Consider the following 19746-nt stretch of genomic DNA (forward strand, 5'->3'; position numbering starts at 1 on the left):
TGGGACGCGGAGGTTGTGTGAGCCGTGATCGTGCCACTACACTCCAGCCTGATGACAGAGTGACTCTGTCTCAAAAAAATAAGGAGAAAAGAAAAGTAAAAGTTGAACGGTGAATATCGTGGGCAGGGTCAGTCATTACAAAACCTCCTAGCTAGACAGTGAGGCTTTTGGATGAACTGTAAGTACTTCTGTACAGATTATTGAACCAGTGCCTCTCATAATAAGGCCCAACCTTCTGCATCAGCATGTGGCACAACTGCCCCTGAAAATGCCCCTACCTCACCTCTGCCCACCTCCCGTCCTAGCCCAATGCACTCCCGTTCCCAGCCACACTAACCTGCTGGCAGTGGGCTGCACACACACCTGGCCTTCTCCAACCCCAGGCCCTTGTTCAGGCTGCTGGTCTCCCTGCCCACCTTCCCCCATCACCTTCCAGTCTCCTTTCTTCTTCTCTTCATCACTTTGGCCTTGTCTGTCCTCTACCAGGTAACTATTGCAGAAACCAATTTTGTGTCTCCTTGTTTTTTTTTTTTTTCTCTAAATAATTTCAACTTTTATTTTAAATTCAGAGAGTCCATACACAGTCCATATTGCTTCTGACGACTCTTCTGAACCTTCTCCAATGCTCCGCGTGTAAGTCTAAGATCCTTCTTGACGTCGACTTGACCCGCACAGGCACCTCTCATAGCACCTCCACCCACAAGTTGCTGGCTTCACTTCCTACGTCCCTGTTTGCCATTTGTCTGCATTTTGAGCTTTAGCCTTCTGAGTATTCCCAGCCCCTAGCACAACAGCTGACAGACAGTGGGGGTCAGTGACTCTTTACAAAATGAATAGGTGGCTCAGTGTCCGTGGGAGGTGTCCCAGGCCTCCGGAACTCAGACTGCCTCTCCCAGGCTCCTTGTGCCCTCACTCACAGCGCCACCACCACGCCACCACCACAGTGGCACCGGCAAACACAGCATGAGTCCTGAGCTCTGCCACCAGAGTGGAAAAGAGAAAAAAGAAAAGCTATTCATTAAATGTGTCTTTGGGAGGATTATGTTTCCTCAAGTTGATTATAGAAATGGCTTTAGATAAGGTTAAAGAAGCTTCTAATTAAGGCACAAGAGGACTTTTCTTCTCCACAGATGCCCGAGCCTGTGCAGTCACAGATGGCGGGCTTGGAAGGGTTTGTTCCAGAGACTGAAGATGCCCTTTACACTAACAAGGAGGCAGCTGCAGCCCAGAGCTGTCATAGCTGAAACTCCCTGAAAAAAGGCCCTGCCATCCACGTCTGCCACACGTTCACCCTCGTCACCCGGGCACTAACCAAGCACCTTTGTTCACTTCCTCACTCCCTTGCTCTGCCAACTGAGTGCCAGTTCTGTCCCAGGGGTATGCCAAGCTCTGGGGAGCCCAACATAAATGCACACAGTCCAGGGACAAGCGTATGATCGTGTTATGGTTATTTAATTAGATAATTATAATATACCTGTAAAGTACTGTGCAAGAGATATATACTGAGTACTGTAGAAGGGTCATGGAAGGCTTCCTGGAGGAGGTGATATTTACGTCTTCAAGGTGAATAGACAACAAGTCAAGAGAAGCCTGCTTCATATTCCGTGAACAAACTGTGCTCTCTCGCTGGTCCTCAATTATGGTTGCCCATCAGAATCACTAGGAGGCTGTAAGTCCACAAATATCTGGGTCCGTCTCAGATTCTCTGAGGGTGTGGCCCGAACATTAAACCTTTGTAAATTTTTCACAGGTGATTGTAATCGGCAGCCAGGGTTGCAAACCCCTTCTTGGTCACAACCTCTGCCTTCGAGCATGTCCTCATCTTTATCCAGAATCCCTCCCCAACACCTTATGTGCATAGACACTGAGGCACACACACACCTGTGGTGTCCACTCCTGTTTCAGATCTCAGTTTAGTGCTATCCATCCAGGCGCCCTCTCCTTCATATACAAGATGGGGGTCTAAGAATAACAATGGCAACACTGACAATTGAAAGTCACAAGGCACTGTGCACCAAGAGTTTTACAGAAATTTTAATCTACTTAATCACTTAATCCTTATAGTAATCCTACCCATAAATCTAATATTATCACTCTTAATTTATGGATGGAGTAACTAAGGCACTCCAAGGTTGAGCAACATGCCCAAGACTACAGATAGTAAGTGGGAGGCAATGTCTGGACCCAGGAAGTCCGGCTCCAAAGCTCTGTTTAGTTGTCTTGCAATGCAGCCTCTCATGAACCCATCTACGTGCTGTGTAGACCTGCATGCTGGCTCCTGTCCCACTGGTGTATTACAACAGCATGCTCACAGGTCTGCTCAACTCACTTCGATATATATTTGCAGACGACAGGAGGAATCTCCTGCAAACTTCGCAAGCATGAAACTCTTTAAACTCACAGGATATACCTGGAGACTTCTGGCATGGGATTCGCTTAATACCCGCTTCATTGGGAATTTATTTTTCCTTCAGATGTTCAAGGATTCTCATAACAACAACATAGCAATAGTTCTGCGTGTGCCTCCACTTTACATGACTTTGGACCAAGGGTGATGTGGATGAAAGAAAATTCAGGTTGTTCCGGGAGGACTTTTTATCGATGAAAAATGAAATCCAACATCTTGTTGAGTTCAGTTTGATAATTACTTCGGGATCTGTTCTCTACCTGGTGCTATTTGAAGACTCGTTTTGCATTTTGGCTTCAGCCAATATTTATCACACTTAGTATGTTTTCGTAACAGGCTTCAAATATAAATAGAACTCAGTCCCTTCTATGCAGGAGTTCATGGCTTCGTGGAGCAGGAACAAAGTAACACAAATCATTAAATTCAGCTGAGCCATGGCTGGGGTGGAGCACGGCACCATGAAACACAGGAGCTCACCAGGAGCTCTCAGATCCCAGGATCTCAGATGGTTTCCCGAGACGGCAGCCTTTGGTTTGGGCTTTGCAGGCCGATGGGGATTGTGTCAGGAATAAAAACAAGGTGAGATGGGATAGTCCAGGCAGAGGCCATAGCTGGCAGAAAGACACTGGGGTAAGAACCCTAGTTTTGCCCCCTGAAGGTCTGAAATACGAGGTGTGCAGGAGGGCGGGGGAACCTCAGGGACGGATGAGAGGAGTATCACATGCCCATGGCTTTGACTTCCATCCTAAGCAATCAGGCCTTCACCCAGCAGGTGAACAGGAACTACCAGGAGCTTTTAACCAGGACAGCGAGAGTTGTCCCTATGTTGGTTTCCGTGCTTCCTGCAGCACACTCTGTATGGGAGGCTGTGCGAAGCAAAAGATGGGTCAGACAAGGTCTCCACCATATGGTGCCTTGTGGTTACAGAAGAAGTTCCTGTGAAGGGTGATCCTGACATGTGGTGAGGTCTCACTGGGCCCAGAGGCTTTCCCATTCCCTGGGACGGGCCACAGGAAGCCAGGCTGGGTATTGCTGCCAAGGCCCCTGGAACCTCCAGAGGGATGCACTGTGTGTGCTGCTGCAGAAAAGGCCGGGCAGAGAAGAGTTGAACCCTGTGCCCAGCTTCATGGTATGGCAGAGGAGGACCAGGAGACGGCTATGTGCCTGCCGGATGTCCACCTAAAGGGTGACCCCCAGTGAAGTTTTAGAGTTCAGACACTCACTATTCAAACCATGGTACACGATATCCCAGCTGCACCATCATCTCCAGGGAACTAGTTGGAACTGCAGAATCTCTTGCCCCACCTCAGCTCAAAAGAATCAGAAAGCACATTTTAACAAGATCCCCAGGTAATTCACGTGCACATTAAAGTGTGAGAAGTCCTAAAATCGGAGAGAGAAATTGTTTTTTCTCAAACCAGCTGCCTCCAGCTGAGCTTAGTGTTCCCGTCTGCCCGGGGCAGGCTCTCAATAAGCTCAGAGTCACCCTCTAGAGTTAGTGCTGTGAAGTCACAGCAGGAATTCCCTGACCTGCAGGACAGGGAGAGGTAACAGTGACCACAGCGGACGGCCAGTCCCCAAAGCTTTAGTGTCCCCACTAGGAATCAGGCCTAATAAAACCTACATCACAGCATCAAATGAGGACCCACTGAGCACACGTGTAACATACTAATCAATGGGACCAGTGCAGACTAGGTGCTCAGTTTCAAGGAACAGCTTTCTTTCACTCATTGTTGGAAGGTAGATGGTAAGCCAGAGGGCCTCTTACGCTCTTTATCCCCTTGAATTTGAGGTCAGCTCCTTCACAGCAGAACCTTGAGAAGTCACTGGGCCTCACGGGACCTGAGTGTCCTCTAGAATCCCTGACTTCAAAAAGATGTTAAATGAAACAATGCATTTAAAAACCCTCTGACAAAAGGACTGGTCAAAGCAAACAAACAAATGAAAGAAACAAATCCCAAATACACAATCTCCGCCACTCCCCAAAACCAACAAAACAGGCTGTCCACAGTCAGAAGCTGCTCATGGATGCTTTGTAACTGTACTTATCACTAATGGTTCCTGCTAGGAGGGTACAGCTCTGGGAAACAGTACATGACAATTTGGGATCTCCCAGAAGTTTACTGGGGGGCAACCAGGGAATTCTCTTGTGTTATAGAAAACCCTACATTGCTGTGTTATAAAAAATTAAACCACAACAGCAACACTGCTCTCCAGTTGATACTCAGCATGTGTTAAACTTGTTTGTACCAAAGCACATGTCTGAGTTTCATTAGAACCTGCAGGTCCTCTGCAGGGAGCACACCCCGCTTCCTAATTGGGCTTCACAGCAGGGGTCCTCAGTAACTGCTCCAACTCCCTTCTCCAGCCTGCATCCTCTCCAGCCTGCATCCTCTCCAGCCTGCATCCTCTCCAGCCTGCATCCTCTCCAGCCTGCCCTGCATCCTCACCTGAGCTCCACCTAGGTGGGCCCCAAGTGCCCACGCTGCTTCAGGCTGGTGGGCCCTTACCCTGGGCTTTGCATGGCTGTTCCCTCTGCCCTGAGGGTCCTTCCCTGACTGGTGTCTGACACCCTCCCACTCTTTCAGGGCAATGTCCCAGGCTCCATCCCTGCCTCCCCAGGCAAGATAAGGTGCCCGCTCCTCCTTGCTCCCGCAGCCCCTCACCTCTCGCTCCCTGGTTCCAGTACTGACCACATCAGCAGTGTCCACCTTATCTGTGAACACTATCTCTCATTGAGCTGCAAGCGAGTCCTGCCTGGTGTCTTCCACCTTTGTATACCCAGTGAATAATCGAGTGGTCAGCACACAGTAGATGCTAAGTAAACGTTTATAAGAATCGCATGGAGTAAAGAGTCATCCACATCACTCCACTACTGCAGAACTCTGTGTCTTCAAATTGCTTTAAATCACCCAAAACACTTTCCAGCCTTCCCAACCCCACCACTGGCAGGAATGGGGGAGACCAGGAGGTGGCGATGTTCTACCTCTAAACAGTGCTGCTGACTCAGCTTGCTCTGCAGGGATTTTTGGGAAGCGGGTGCTGTTTCTTCCACTCCAACAGCCAGGCCAGATCTTTAGCAAACCAAGGAGTAGGCAGAAACACACACCCATTCACCATTTCTACCCTCTTCATGCAGCCACATCCCTGCAGTGGTTGGCTAATTTAGTTGCTTTGTATAAAATAAAGCCTGTGGCAACACAGTCACTCAAAACCAAGAGCTGGTAGCCCTGTAGCTTGGGGCACCGCCCTAGAAAAGGAAGGCAACTAGTTGACCTGTCATAAAATATACTTGATCAAGTCACTGGCAGCCTGCATCCTAACCCCTGAATCTCCCACCAGAACCACTGTGGGGAACAGACAAGATAGCATTGCAATGGAATGCAGGTGGCCTTGCGTTCAGACCCTGGGCCCAACCCTTAGTGATTCATGGACTTTAAGGAAGCCACATTTCTCTGTGTCCACTTAAAGCAAAATGATTGGGGATACTTGAGTACCTCCCTCCTTGTACTCCCAGGGCTGCAGCAAGGATAGAGCCTGGTGAACCACAGGTAGGGAGCCAGCATTCCCTAGGCCGGGTATGTTGGTATGGTCATTGTTGTAGTGACTGCAATTAACCTTAATCACCATTTCCTGCCTCAAGATTCACTGCCTTTCCTTGTATGGTATTGTGATAGAAGGAAATTAAAATTTCTCATCCCCAAACATATTTCTTTGACATATTTTGAAAAAGCTGCTGCTTGGCCACCAGGCAGAAGTGACCTAACAAAACTGCCTTAAGTGGGGAAAATTCGTATCTGCAGAGAATCTCCATTAATGAAGCCAGGTCCCCTCCCTTTTCCATGCCTTTCCCAAGATCCAGGAGGGATGGAGAGTTCCACACCTTTAAAAATCTGAAAAGGAACACGTACCACCTATTCTCTGTGAGGGAGACTTCATCTACACAACAAGGCCACCTTGGCTGGCCAAGCCTCTTCTCTCCCTCCCATAACCTGCTTTGCCAGAATCTAAGCCTCCATCTTTCTGTAACCTTAAGGTGGTATGTAAGTTTCTGTAACTCACTGGGAAATTGGGTCTTTAGGGGGCCAAGAGCCTACAGCCCACATAAATACACATACATATATATCTCTCTCCACAGTTTCTGTCACAGAGATTCTATTAATAAAACCCTTGACATTTCTGAAGCCACAGGAACATCTTTTGTTATTCATAAATTCCTTTCGAACATATGCTAATTGAGCCTGTACTCATGAGGTGACTCTTGACAGACCTTTAGATAGCTTTAGGGTAGAGGCTGTTTGCCAGCAAGACCAATCCATGATTGGAGAGTTGGGAGTTTGAGCCCCGCCCCTGACCTCTGGAGAAAGGAGAGGGGCTGGGGACTGAGCTAATAAACAATGGCCAATGATTTAATCAATAGTGTCTAATGTCAGGGAACCTCCATGAAAACCTTTAAGGGATGGGTCTTAGAGAGGTTCTAGGTTAGTGAACGCCTTCACCTGCTAGGAGGATGGTGTACAGGTGAGGACGCCTTCACCTGCCAGGAGGATGGTGTACAGGTGAGGACGCCTTCACATGCCAGGAGGATGGTGTACAGGAGAGGACGCCTTCACCTGCCAGGAGGATGGTGTACAGGAGAGGACGCCTTCACCTGCCAGGAGGATGGTGTACAGGAGAGGACGCCTTCACCTGCCAGGAGGATGGTGTACAGGTGAGGACGCCTTCACCTGCTAGGAGGAACTCTATAGGTGAGAGGTCCCTGCACTTGGGTTCCTTGCAAACCTCACCCCATGAAAGTCTTCATCTGGCTGTGCATCTGCACTCTTTGCAATATTCTTTATCATAGAACAGGTACAGTAAGAAAAGTGCTTCCTGAGTTCTCTGAGTCATTCAACAAGTTATCAACCTAGAGGAGGGCATCATGGGAACCCCTGATGTAAAGCTGATTGGTCAGAAGTACTGCAGGCCCAGGACTCACAACTTGTACCTCAAGTGAGGCCTGTCTTGTGGGGCTGCACCCCTGACCTGTGGGATCTGATGCTGAACCCAGGTAGACAGGATTAGGTTTGAATTGGATCACTAGACATCCAGCTTATGTCAGAGAGCTGGCAAGGTTGTTGGTGTGAGGAAAACCTCCATGCATTTGGTGTCAAAGTGTCTGTGGATACAGACAAATCCTAGTCGTTCCTTTCTCTACATAACTTGTCAGTCTCCTTCCTCATGGTTCTCTGTGACTTGGGAATGTGTTTCAGCTCCATGGTGCGTGGGGCACACAGGCCTGTTCACTATTAGCCTGGGATCTCTCCACAGAACCTCAGTCACCCCATGCCCTCTGCCTTCCTGCAGCCCTGCCCACTATTCACAAGCACAGCAAGGCACCTCATGCCTTGCTGCTTCCAGGTTCCATCTACTGCCTTTGTGCAAACAGAAAAGAGGCTCTGTATTCTCTCCAGGCTTGGCTCCAACTTAGCCTCCTCTCTCAGGTCCACTGGAGTCAGCCTTGTCCTGGGTAGAATTAGTGACACATCAACCTGGGATACCTCTACCACATATTGATAGAGATAGAAGACAGGAAAATTCTGGACAGAAGAGGGAAGGTCCTGGCAAGGGCCCCACCCTCAGGCCTGGAACTGTGACCCAAAGTAAGAACATTCATTTCTATTTTCCTGCTCAAATGTTGCCTTTTCAAAACATCCATGGCCAGCCCCACCCCCTATCCTGTGCCCATAAAAACCACAGGCTATGCCAACAGAGGAGAAGAGGAGAAGCAGCTGGATGCCTCCCCAGAGACTACAGTTGCACGCTGGAGAGAAGCAGCTTGACTTCAGAAGGATGGCTTAACAGCGTTGCTCCATAGTGGCATCTGGCTGGGGCCTTTCCAGCTCCCCTTCCCACTGAGAGCCACTTTCATCAGCAATACAAGCCTCTGCATTCACCACCCTTCAATTCATTCACCACCCTTCAATTCATTCACCATCCTTCAATCACTTCAACCTGAGTTTTCCCAGATGCCAAACAAGAGCTCGCGTACCACAGGTGTGGATGCAAAGGGCTGTCACACTGACTGCCCTCATTGGCGGAAAGCAGTCACCTCATGCGAAAAAGTGAAAAAGTGTTAACTGAGCTGGGCCGGGCAGGGCGGCTCACTTCTGGAATCCCAGCACTTTGGGAGGCTGAGGCAGGCGGATCACGAGGTCAGGAAATCAAGACCATCCTGGCTAACACGGTGAAACCCTATCTCTACTAAAAATACAAAAACTTAGCTGGGCGTGGTGGTGGGCACCTGTAGTCCCAGCTACTCGGGAGGCTGAGGCAGGAGAATAGCGTGAACCCGGGAGGCAGGGCTTGCAGCCAGCCGAGATTGTGCCACTGCACTCCAGCCTGGGCGACAGAGTGAGACTCCATCTCAGAAAAAAAAAAAAAAAAAAAAAAAAAAAAAAAAAAAAAAAATGGTGTTAACCGAGCTGTTAACACACTTAAGCCATCCACACATGGCAAAGCTAAAAGAGCGCTGACTGTAACACTCCTTCTGGGACTTTGGGGGTCATGGGTACTCCCCTCTAGATGCTGCTGTGAGGCCCACATGGACTTTTCCCCCATGAGCATCCCAAAGCACTTGCCCTGGCTCCTGTACCTGCTCACCTCCTGTGAGGGGTTCAGCTCAATGGGTTTGAGTGAGTGGAGTTTGCCCCTGCTGGTGCCGAAGCAGCCAGCTAGCTCCAGTGCCTACCTCCAGTTCCTGCCCACAAAGGGGTCAGGGAAAATTTCCTGCTTCAATACGGTATCTGCATCCATTGTGGAGTCCTCATAAGGTAACATAAGTAAGCAACAACAAGGAAGGGTCCCAGATGCAGGAGAACAATTTTTTTGAGACATGGCTGATCACGGACAACCTGCTGGCACAACATCCTTTTCCCAAATACTTTGTTCTGCACATGGCCCCAGTAGCACAACTTTATCTGCAAGGAGCCCTTCCAGCATGACCCTTTAAAACTTCCCTCCAGTCTCTGACTCTTTGCAGACAGCCCCTTGTCTGCTCTGCTGCCTGTGGTACCCTTGCAACTTATCTTCCTACCTTCGTACTTCAATAAATTTGCCTTTCTTTACCTATGACTGTCTTGGTAAATTCTCTTAGCACCTGCAATGCCAGCTCCAGCCAATTACAACCGCGATGGCCACATCCACAACCCTCACCACTATAAATCAAAAATAAAATTCTGAGCCCCCAAACTAACTGAATGGACCCCACCTCTTGGTCAGGGGCATTCAAATGCAAACCTGAAGCACTAGTCAGGCCATGATAGGAATGGTTGGCTGCGCATGCCTCATTATACCTTTCTCCCTTTGGAATTCAGGCACAGCTGACCAGCAAATTATAATGTTAAAACAGAGGACTTAAGACTGACAAAACAGACTACTTGTAGCAAGAAAATACCAACACAACAGACAGCAGGTCCTGAAAGCAACTGAAGTATTTTACTCTAAAATACAGTTATTTAACATATTTTGGAATGACCCTGCAAAGCGGCCTCTCTAAGACAAACATCTACATTGTTAGAGAATCTCCTTCCCTTTATGTTTTTGTTGTTGTTGTTGTTGTTGTTTTTCTGATGTGGGAGAGAATTAACTAAGAGTCTGGCACCATTTTATTATTATTATTATTATACTTTAAGTTCTAGGGTACATGTGCACAACGTGCAGGTTTGTTACATATGTATACATGTGCCATGTTGGTGTGCTGCACCCATTAACTCACCATTTACATTAGGTATGTCTCCTAATGCTATCCCTCCCCCCTCACCCCTCCCCACAATAGGCCCCTTGTGTGATGTTCCCCTTCCTGTGTCCAAGTGATCTCATTGTTTAATTCCCACCATCTGGCACCTTTTTAAGTCTGATAAGAAATATTTACCATCTATTCTCTCTGAAGTCTGCTATCCAAAGGCCTTCATCTGCATAATAAGAACTTGGTCTCAACAACCCCTTATCTTAACCCAGACTCCCTTGTATTGATTCCAGGTCTTTAGATAACCTCTTTCAACCAAATGCCAATCAGAAAATCTTTGAATCTACCTGATCTGGAAGCCTCACTGCCCAACCAGCCTTGAGTTGCCCCACCTTTTTGAACCAAACCAATGCAGATCTTACATGTATTGACTGATGTCTTATGTCTCCCTAAAATGCATAAAACCAAGCTATAGCCTGACCACCCTGGGCACGTGTTCTCAATCTTCTGGGACTGTGTCATAAGCCATAGTTACTCATATTTGGCTCAGAATAAATCTTCTCAAATATTTTATGGAGTTTGACTCTTTTCGTCAACACCAGGCCCATGGAATAGGAGAACAATGACAAGGACAGCAGTGACACTGGTGGTGGCATTTTGCCCCAAGCTCTGTTCTGAGCACTGTGTACCTGTGACCCCACTTCATTCTCCTATGGCCTGCCCAACGCTGGACAGCCAGCTGGCTGATTCAGGACTCTGCCCTGCAGTCTGGGCAGAAGCCTTTACCCACTGCTTTTGAGGTGATGCATGACACAGGACAACGGCACACACAGGTCCACTAGATCAGTAAATGAACATACTGAATCCAAGCTCCTTTTGCAGATTGGCCAATAGTCTCAGGGGTATGACATTAGTGGCTCCAGGGTCCGTCACTTCCTCACCTTTGCTACGGTTCATCCACTCATTCTAGCATTTATTCAGAGCTTCTAGGTGCCAGGAGCCCTTCTAAGCAGTATAAGTTCCAGAGTGAAAAGATCACCTCCCTAGGCTATGTGCTGCATGAGCAAGGGGTCACCACTGAGTCCCCATGGCTGAGACCTGAAGAGCACTGGATCTGAGAAGCACTGGGGGTTGGGGAAATGTTTGTGAAATTAAAAACTCATGGGCCAAAAGACGGATGGCAGTCGTTCCCAGGAAAACGTTGATCCTTTTTGCCATGAAGACAAAAGGAACCTGGACATTTAACCATATTCCCTGCCAAAGGCATGAGTATCACCAAACTCTACTTTATGACCACAAAAAATGACAAGCCAAAGCTCCCATCATTTGATAAATACTTGCACTAGACCTGATGGTTTCCATTTTCTGCATTTACTGCACAGGGCCAGACCTTGTGGACACCATCTCTATTCCCTGCACCGATGTTGCCTCCTGGGCTTGCATCACACTGGGGAGGGCTCAGCTTCGCAGGGACCAGCAGCCTAGCCCTGTTCTGCCAGCACTGTGACTCTGGTCAGTGTGTGAGTCAGCCCTGTTTCTTCGTCCACTGAAAAGAATGTGATGGCTTATCTTATAGAATTATTTTATCAATTGCATGAGAAAATTCACACAATGTAGCCAGGCAACCAGCCAGTGTGCCAGGCTTATTGGCTAAGAGAAAAAGACATCAATGAAACCACCATTGCAAAATTGTAACTGAGATGGTGAAAAAGACCTGAAATAACCACTTCCTTCTTGATTCTAACCTCTAAGCTGTCCTTGTTCATTCCTGGGCATAGGCCAAACGAACTTTGGGAGGAACTTGGTTTACAGTTTGAAACAAAGATAGCAGCCCTTTCCCAAAACAAAACCCCTTCTTGCCTGGTGAACTAGACTGCCTTTGTAAGACTACCAAACAAGCCAAAATCTTAGAAATTATGGTTTAGGAGTCATGCAGCTGGAGGCTACAAGATTCTGACCCTCCTCAAATTGCTTCTATGGAATAATATCACTATTGTAAAACCTAAGATATTTTGCAGACCCTGCACTTGATGGATCAGTGGCATCACCCAGATTGATAAACTTGCTCATCTGGTCTTGTGGTCCCCACCCAGGAACTGACTCAGTGCAAGAGGACAGTTGGACTCATCCCCAACCCAACCAATCAGCACTCCTGACTCACTGGCCCCTACTCAGCAAATTACTCTAAAAACTCAGATCCCCAAATGCCTGGGGAGACTGATTTGAGTAATAATAAAACTCAGGTCTTCTGTATAGCTGGCTCTGTGTGAACTACTCTTTCTCTATTGCTATTCCCCTGTCTTGATAACGGAGCTCTGTCTAGGCAGTGGGTAAAGTGAACCCATTGGGTGGTTGCATCAGTGAAAACAGATTGATTTTTATCCCCATATTACAGATAAGAACATCAAGGTTCATGAAGATTAAGCAACTTGCCTAAAGTCACACAGTGAGTAGGTAGAGAATTCAAAGCCATGTCCCCCTGGCTCTGATGTGCATGATCTTTGCAATACAGGATTCCCCACCACTACCACCTACTAGCCACCACGGACCATCATGTGACATATAAGGAGAAAACAGGCAGTGGTCCCTGCCTGCTCTCACAACTGCAGTGCAGCAGCAGGCCCTGTCCGGTGACCTAGCTGGGACTCTGGAGCAGAAGGCCTGCTGCGTGTGAGCACCAATTCCTCCTACCACTTACCAGGTGACTTTGGACAAGTGCTTTGGTAATGGTGAAATCTCAGGGGCTATAGAAAGATTAAAGGGGATTTTATTGACAAGCATTTAGGACTGTGCCAGGCTGACAATCCCTGCTGATTAAATATAAGTCGGTGATGCTGGTGCTATGGTGATCCCGGACTAGGGAAGAGAAGCTCCTGGAAACCTGAACATAACAGGCACAGAGACCAACACAGAGAACTTGCAGGCCACACCCAGAAGGAAAGAGAGTGGGCGTATTGACAAATAGTCAAATAGTCACGAATCAGCTCTTCAGCCTGATCTCATGATGGGAAATGGAAAGGCTGAATTGGAAAGCTGCCTGTTCCTGTGTTCCTTGTTGTTTCAATTGCTAAAACTAAATTCCTGATAATTTACAGAGTAAAGCAGTTTCCCCTTGGGATGCTGAGTTGCACCTCCACAGGTATGTGGCTCTGGCCAGGCCCTCAGGGGATGGAGCCTGAGGCAGCCCGAGCCAGCCCTGGAAGGAGAGGCCATCTCACCAGAGAAGAGCAGACCCCTGAGCAGAGCACTTAGGAGGGTCCTTGCTTGAGCTCTCCAGTGGTCCTCTCGGAACAAACCTACTATGTAGATGAGGAGTCCCAGGCCCCAAAGGGTGAGCCCATTGTCTCAGGTTCCACAACTGCTCCAAGGAGAAGCTCAGAGCCTGGATTTAAACCCAGGCCAGCATGGCTTTGAAGCTTCTGGTCCCTGCCTAACGCAGTGGGTGCATTGAGGCTCACTCGGGGAAGGATGAGAGCTGTAGCCATCTGGAGCCCAGGGCCTCCTGTCTACCCAGCTGCCCACTCAGACGCTCATCATCAATACTGCATCAGAGTCGGAGCATATGAGCCCCCAAGTGTGGACATTAGGTCTTTGACTCATCTCAGTGGCTCTTACACACTCTCCAAATGGACTCCTGTGTTGCCTTCTTACAGTCTGCTGATGCTGGATTTAGGATAATCAGTACTTGGCATGTGTTTCCCTGTTATTGCTACAAGCCAAGCCCCACCCCTTCTCCCAGGCTGCCGTCCAATGGTCCCTCCCCAAAGACCCTCCAGCCCTAAGCTCCCAACACCCTCTTCGGTCTCTGCCTCCACATTCTGCCCTCTCCAGGGATCTCCTCTGCATCCACTGTGAGAATGGATTTTACGAACTTTCTAACATGCTCTAAAGCAGGGGTTCTCAACCCTGGCTGCACATAATATTCATCTGGGGAGCTTTGAATAAAAACACAGTATCGAACTCCAATCCCAGATCTTCTGTTTCAGCCAGTTTGGGCATCCAGGCTCAGGCAAAGATGCATCGTTAAAGTTCCAAGGATGATTCTAATGTACAGCCAGGGTTGAAAAACACTGGTTTAACAGACAGAGATGTCGGTTTGGGGATGAGAGTTTGAGTCCTGCTTCTAGTACTAATTAGCTGTGTTAGTCACCCTGGTATAGACTTTTTTCCAACCTTAATTTGCCTGTTCTTCATATAGAAATAAGAGTACTCACCCAGATATCCAACACAAGGGGGATGTAAAAGTGTTCCAGAGACAGTAAATAGCAGCAGCATGCATTTGTCAAATATTTATTCAGCCTTTACTCTTAATGCACGCTTGATGAAGTTTTTTTTGGCAAATGCACGTGACTGTTTTCATTGTCGTGACTGTTTTCATTTTCATCACTGTTTTCATGTCATCTAGCATCCCTGCCATGCCTGAGGCCATCTGTGCACAGGTGCAAGATTCTGTCATCCACAGTGAGAAGCACTGAGTTACTAGTCAACAAATGTTTGTTCAATGGATGGGTAATGGACAAATACATATGTGTAGTCTAAGCTTCAGGGAAACAAAAATCTGTGAACATGTTTAGTTTTTCCAAAATATCTAACAAGGCACATACTTATAGAACACAGTGATGTAGGGTAACAGAATGTAAGAATATTTCTCCAGCTTGGTATCTAGAGTGAAGTCACAAGTGGTGTCTTTTCACTTCTGTTTTATATAGCAAGCAAGCAACTGCATTTGTCTTGCAAAACTACTGCCATTCATTCAGACCCCAGCGCCAGCTCTCCAATTACCTGCAGCTCTGAGCACAGCTGAGAAAGTGTTTCTTCAACAGCAAGGGCCTCTAGAAAGAAAAAATAAACTGTTTGATTCAATGAACACATAGTGAAACGCAGCAGTTGCTATTAAATGAAAAAGCAAAAGTTTCACATTGGCATTAAAGTCACAGAGACAAACACATTGCTGAGGACCTTCTGTCTATTCTAACTGCCTAATGGAATTGTGCTTATCAGGAGAATAAACCTGATTGGAGCCATGAACTGAGTACTAGATAAAAGCCAATATCACCCGATGCACACAGTTATGAGAAGCAGCACGTCCCAAATTCATGCAACACTTGTGTGGCCCGGAGAGATTCCATGTTTATTTCTATTTTTGTAGGTACACACACACACACACACACGCACACACATACACACACACAGAGAGAGAGAGAGAGAGAGAGAGAGAGAGAGAGATACAACTGTGCATCATATACAGAACATGGATTTGAATCTCTATCTTAAAGATAAAATATCAGAAGCCCTGAGAACCTCCTGCTCAGCCCCACCGGCTCTGATACTGAAGAACGTGGCCATCTTATTAACAGAAACCAGGTGGCCTCTGGCCATTTGTTTTCATGGTCACAACTGGGTTTGAACTCTCCTCCGGTTCCATGATGCCGTGGTCAGTCATTCGTACACGGCTCTGGCATGGATTTTAATTAAAGCATGCTTGCCTAGGTGAGTGGAAACAATCTCTTAGCAACTTACGGTCCTTGCTGATGACCTGATTAGTAGCTACCTCTCTACTTCACCGCTGAACTCAGGTCCCTGAACTCCACAAGGCAAAATGAACTTCTGATACACTATTCATGGCTATGTATTCTCAGTGTCTAGCACAGAATCTGACACAGAGTACACGTCCAGTAAAATATGACGAGGGTGTGAACGAACAAATAAATTCAGCTCCTTTGAATAAAATATAATATTAGAAGTTATATCAGGAATCCAACAGCTACTGAAAAATCTCCATTTTTTCATTTGAGCTATACAAAGTCCCTCTGATTCTGTACATGTCTTTCCTGCATGCATAGGATTGGAACTTGAAAAAAATTCAATGATTGTGTGATTCAAAGAATAGTGCCTGAGTACAGGATTTGTCTAAGATGTGAGAGCTGATAAAGCTTATGGTAAGAAGGCTCCGGATTCAATTCAACAACTATAACCTTGTACCTACTCCTTTACTGTACATACCGGAGAGAGTGCAGCAGGGATCTGAGGAGAATCAGCTCTAAAAGACCTCAGTCTAGCTGGGAAGCAAAATATGCAAATACATCTTTTTTACGTGATGATTTCAGTGCAGCAACAAACAATGAACAAGGCCATCAACCCAGCCAAAACCACAGTTATCTCAGCAGTTGAGGTCTGGGGTAAAGATACGGAAGTCAAGGTACCCAGCAGGGTTCTGATGTTGAAATGGGTGTTATCCTTGAAAAGCAGGCTAAGAACTTGGCCTCTGTTCTAGAGGCAATGAGGCCTTATTAGAGAACTTTGAGCAGAACCAGGACATATAACCTGTTGTTACTGAGTGTGACATGATACAGAGGACTCTGCCCCAAGGGATCCCTGAGCTCCTGTCATGGATCTGCCACACAGCACTGTGTGATGCTGAGCAACCCTTTTACCTCTCTGAGTTTCAGGACCACTGTCTGTCAATAAGCCCACTGATTTCCATGATGTCTCATCTTTGGAAAATCCATGTGCAAAAGTCAATTGATCCCAAGATAACCAAATGTCATGGATACTAAGAAGTTTCTATAATCATCCAGATCAAGCATAGATAGATGCATATGTGTGTGTGTGTGTGTGTATGTGTATATATATAGTTCTTTATGAGGATTGTTTTACACTCTTGTAAGTTACAATTCCATAATTACAGCTTAATTAAGAAAAGGCTATAAACTAGCATTTTCCTCTAGAAAGCAACCTAAAATTAGGCAGTGGGGTGGCAGGTGTGTAATAGGTAATAGATGTCTACCAGATGAATGCGTGAGTGAATGAATGTGCCTTAAAGAGCACGTGTCTTCTCTTACTGTATTTGCATTTCCCAGATCCTCTCCTGCTAGAATAATGAAAATCACAGCCCAAACCTACCTGGACCAGTGTTATTCCTGTGACATTTACAAAAGCATGCCAGCTTTTCCCCATCCCCTTGTCTGGAGGAGGCACATGAGCTGCTGGGATGGGCTCGCCCCTGTCCTGGGCCCTTACCCAGCTCCGTGTGTGGCAGCTCCGGGATGTCCCGCATGATCACCAGGAAGTGGAGACGGAGTCCCCGGTAAGCGTGGAGGAGCAACAGGCACAGGTCTCGGTGCCACTTGTGTGCGTGCTGCATGCAGTTCTCGGAGGTGATGTAGAAGCTTCCCTGCAGAGTGAAACAGAAACAGAGGTTGAGGCACATTGCACCTGGCCCAGGTAGCATAGGGCCCTGATGCTCCATCTGCCCACACCCACATTCACAAAATGTTTGGATGTTCAGGGAAGGAAGCAGACCCCATCCTGAGTAAAACTGGAACATGGTTGAAGATTCCAAGAAAAAGAGAGTCCTGAGCTGGAATCGCTTCTTTATCCCTCCAGGTAAGAAAACACTGAAATCTGCCACACCTTTGTCTTATATTCAGATTAAAATAATCAAATAGCAACAATAATCACAATAATAATAAATGATCGTGAAGGTGATGAGGACACTGGCCGCACAGGTTTGAGACAACCGAGTGGCCCCACTTACAAGCTGATATGGTTTGGCTTTGTGTCCCCACTCAAGTCTCACCTTGAACTGTAATAATCCCCACGTGTCACGGGAGGGACCCAGTGGGAGGTAATTGAGTCAAGGGGGTGGGTTTTTCCCATGCTGTTCTTATGACAGTGAATAAGTCTCATAAGATCTGATGGTTTTATAAAGGGCAGTTCCCCTGCAAATGCTCTCTTGCCTGTCGTCATGTAAGACATGACTTTGCTCATCCTTCACCTTCTGCCGTAATTGTGAAGCCTCCCCAGCCATGTGGAACTGTGAGTCCATTAAACCTCTTTCCTTTATAAATGACCCAGCCTTGGGTATGTCTTTATTAGCAGCCTGAGAACGGACTAATACACAAACCTCCTTTCCCCACCACTGCAGGGTACACTATAGAGGCCATGGGACAGGTGGCTGTGGGCTCCTTTTCAGAGAGAGAGAAGAAATTTAGAAAGTCCTTTGCAGCAGGTGAGTGAGCAGTAGGTCATGCTGAAAAGGAGGAAAAGAAAGTATCATTGTAATGTAGAAAGAAGTTGTGGGGTTAAGTAACCAATGCTGAAAGCACATCTGTAAACAGCTCTGCACACACCTGTACACAGCTCTGCACACACCTGTACACAGCTCTGCACACACCTGTAAACAGCTCTGCATGTGAGCATGCAGTGTCACAACACTGTAACACTATATTTTGTTTGTAGAAATAGAATGGATTAAACTGGTAGAATTACAAAGTAGTTTGTCCAATGAGGAAAAGACACCTAAGTCTACAGTGCACTTGGAGACCTAGGCATGATGAAAAGGAATGAACAGGATGGCTCTTTCTTGCCAACTCAACAGAGAAGGATGTCCTAAGGTGAATTTTAAGAGAGATTTGTTCTTAGAGCAGAGAAAGGAATCATGTGGGAAAAGGCCTGGGCACGTAGGTGGGAGTCTTGAGTAGTGTGCTGGTGCCCATCTACTGCTTACATGGCCGTGATGGGAGAAGGCAGTGGCTCTTCATGTTCCCAGGCTGCCTTGTCTGCCTGCTAGAAGAAACGCCAGGTGAGGAATTGGTGGCATTTCACCTTGGCTTTTGTGAATGAGTCTGCACAGTCAATGACCAGAGAGCCTCCTGCCTTGCTTGGTCTCTTTTCTCCTAGCTGCCATCCAAGAGGGCTGAGTTGATCCAATGTGGGCTGGGCAAGTCTCCTGGAGTCGATACACATCTGCACATCATCTACCCTCCCAAGGGTGTTGTATAGGCAGATAATGACAGGCACTATTATACCCTCTCTAACCACCATACCACAATGATTGTCATGTGTGATGCAAGGTGCTACAAATTAGGAAATGGATGGAAGTCTCAGGCCTGCCGCCATCTACCTCTGATACTGTCTTAGGTGAGACACTATGAGAAACCAAGAGAGGGTCACTGAGTTGTGCTCTCAGGAGCAACATCTGTGCAACTGTAAAGCAGGACGGCTGGAGGAACTGCACTGCATTGTCCTGCGGGTGCAACAGAGACCTCAGCTGATGCTGTGGGGAGTGCTGGGCCTGCAGAGTTACCCGGCCTTGGGGCAAGGACCAGGTCTTTGTACCCGTTCACTGATCAGTACTTGGTGTGGGTTACCCTATGTATTAGTTCGCTTTCACAGTGCTATAAAGAAATACCTGAGACTGGGTAATTTATAGAGGAAAGGTGTTTAATTGACTCACAGTTCCCCATGGCTGGGGAGGCCTCAGAAAACTTACAGTCATGAAGGAAGGGGAAGCAGGCACATCTTACAAGGCATGAGGAGAGAGAAATGCAAAGGAGGAACTTCCAAACTCTTATGAAACCATAAGATCTCATGAGAACTTACTCACTATCATAAGAACAGCAGCGGGGAAACTGCCCCAATGATCCAATCACCTCCTCGCTCAACATGTGGGGATTACAGGTTCTTCTCTTGACACATGGGGATTACAGTTCGAGATCAGATGTGGGTTGGGACACAGAGTCAAACCATATCACCCTAGCAGGGAAGTGTGACCTTGGAGGAGCAGCTCTCTCCAGATAGGGCAGTCTCCATACTTAGCCAACTGCTGTTG

General features: G+C 47.2%; 1 protein-coding gene across 3 annotated transcripts in view; it reads right to left on the reverse strand.

Moving 5' to 3' along the window:
• Positions 1 to 19746, reverse strand: part of FAM135B (family with sequence similarity 135 member B) — a 352320-nt gene that overhangs the window by 47112 nt on the left and 285462 nt on the right. For all 3 annotated transcript variants that reach the window (XM_073018372.1, XM_008001609.3, XM_038000098.2), the window contains exons 8-9: positions 17154 to 17307; positions 14916 to 14965 (exon numbers count right to left, since the gene is read on the reverse strand). In XM_073018372.1, the coding sequence (XP_072874473.1) occupies positions 14916 to 14965; positions 17154 to 17307 (204 nt within the window). The remainder of the gene's footprint in view (positions 1 to 14915; positions 14966 to 17153; positions 17308 to 19746) is intronic.

The sequence above is a fragment of the Chlorocebus sabaeus genome, chromosome 8 (genome assembly GCF_047675955.1).
Source record: "Chlorocebus sabaeus isolate Y175 chromosome 8, mChlSab1.0.hap1, whole genome shotgun sequence".
Lineage (NCBI taxonomy): Eukaryota > Metazoa > Chordata > Mammalia > Primates > Cercopithecidae > Chlorocebus > Chlorocebus sabaeus.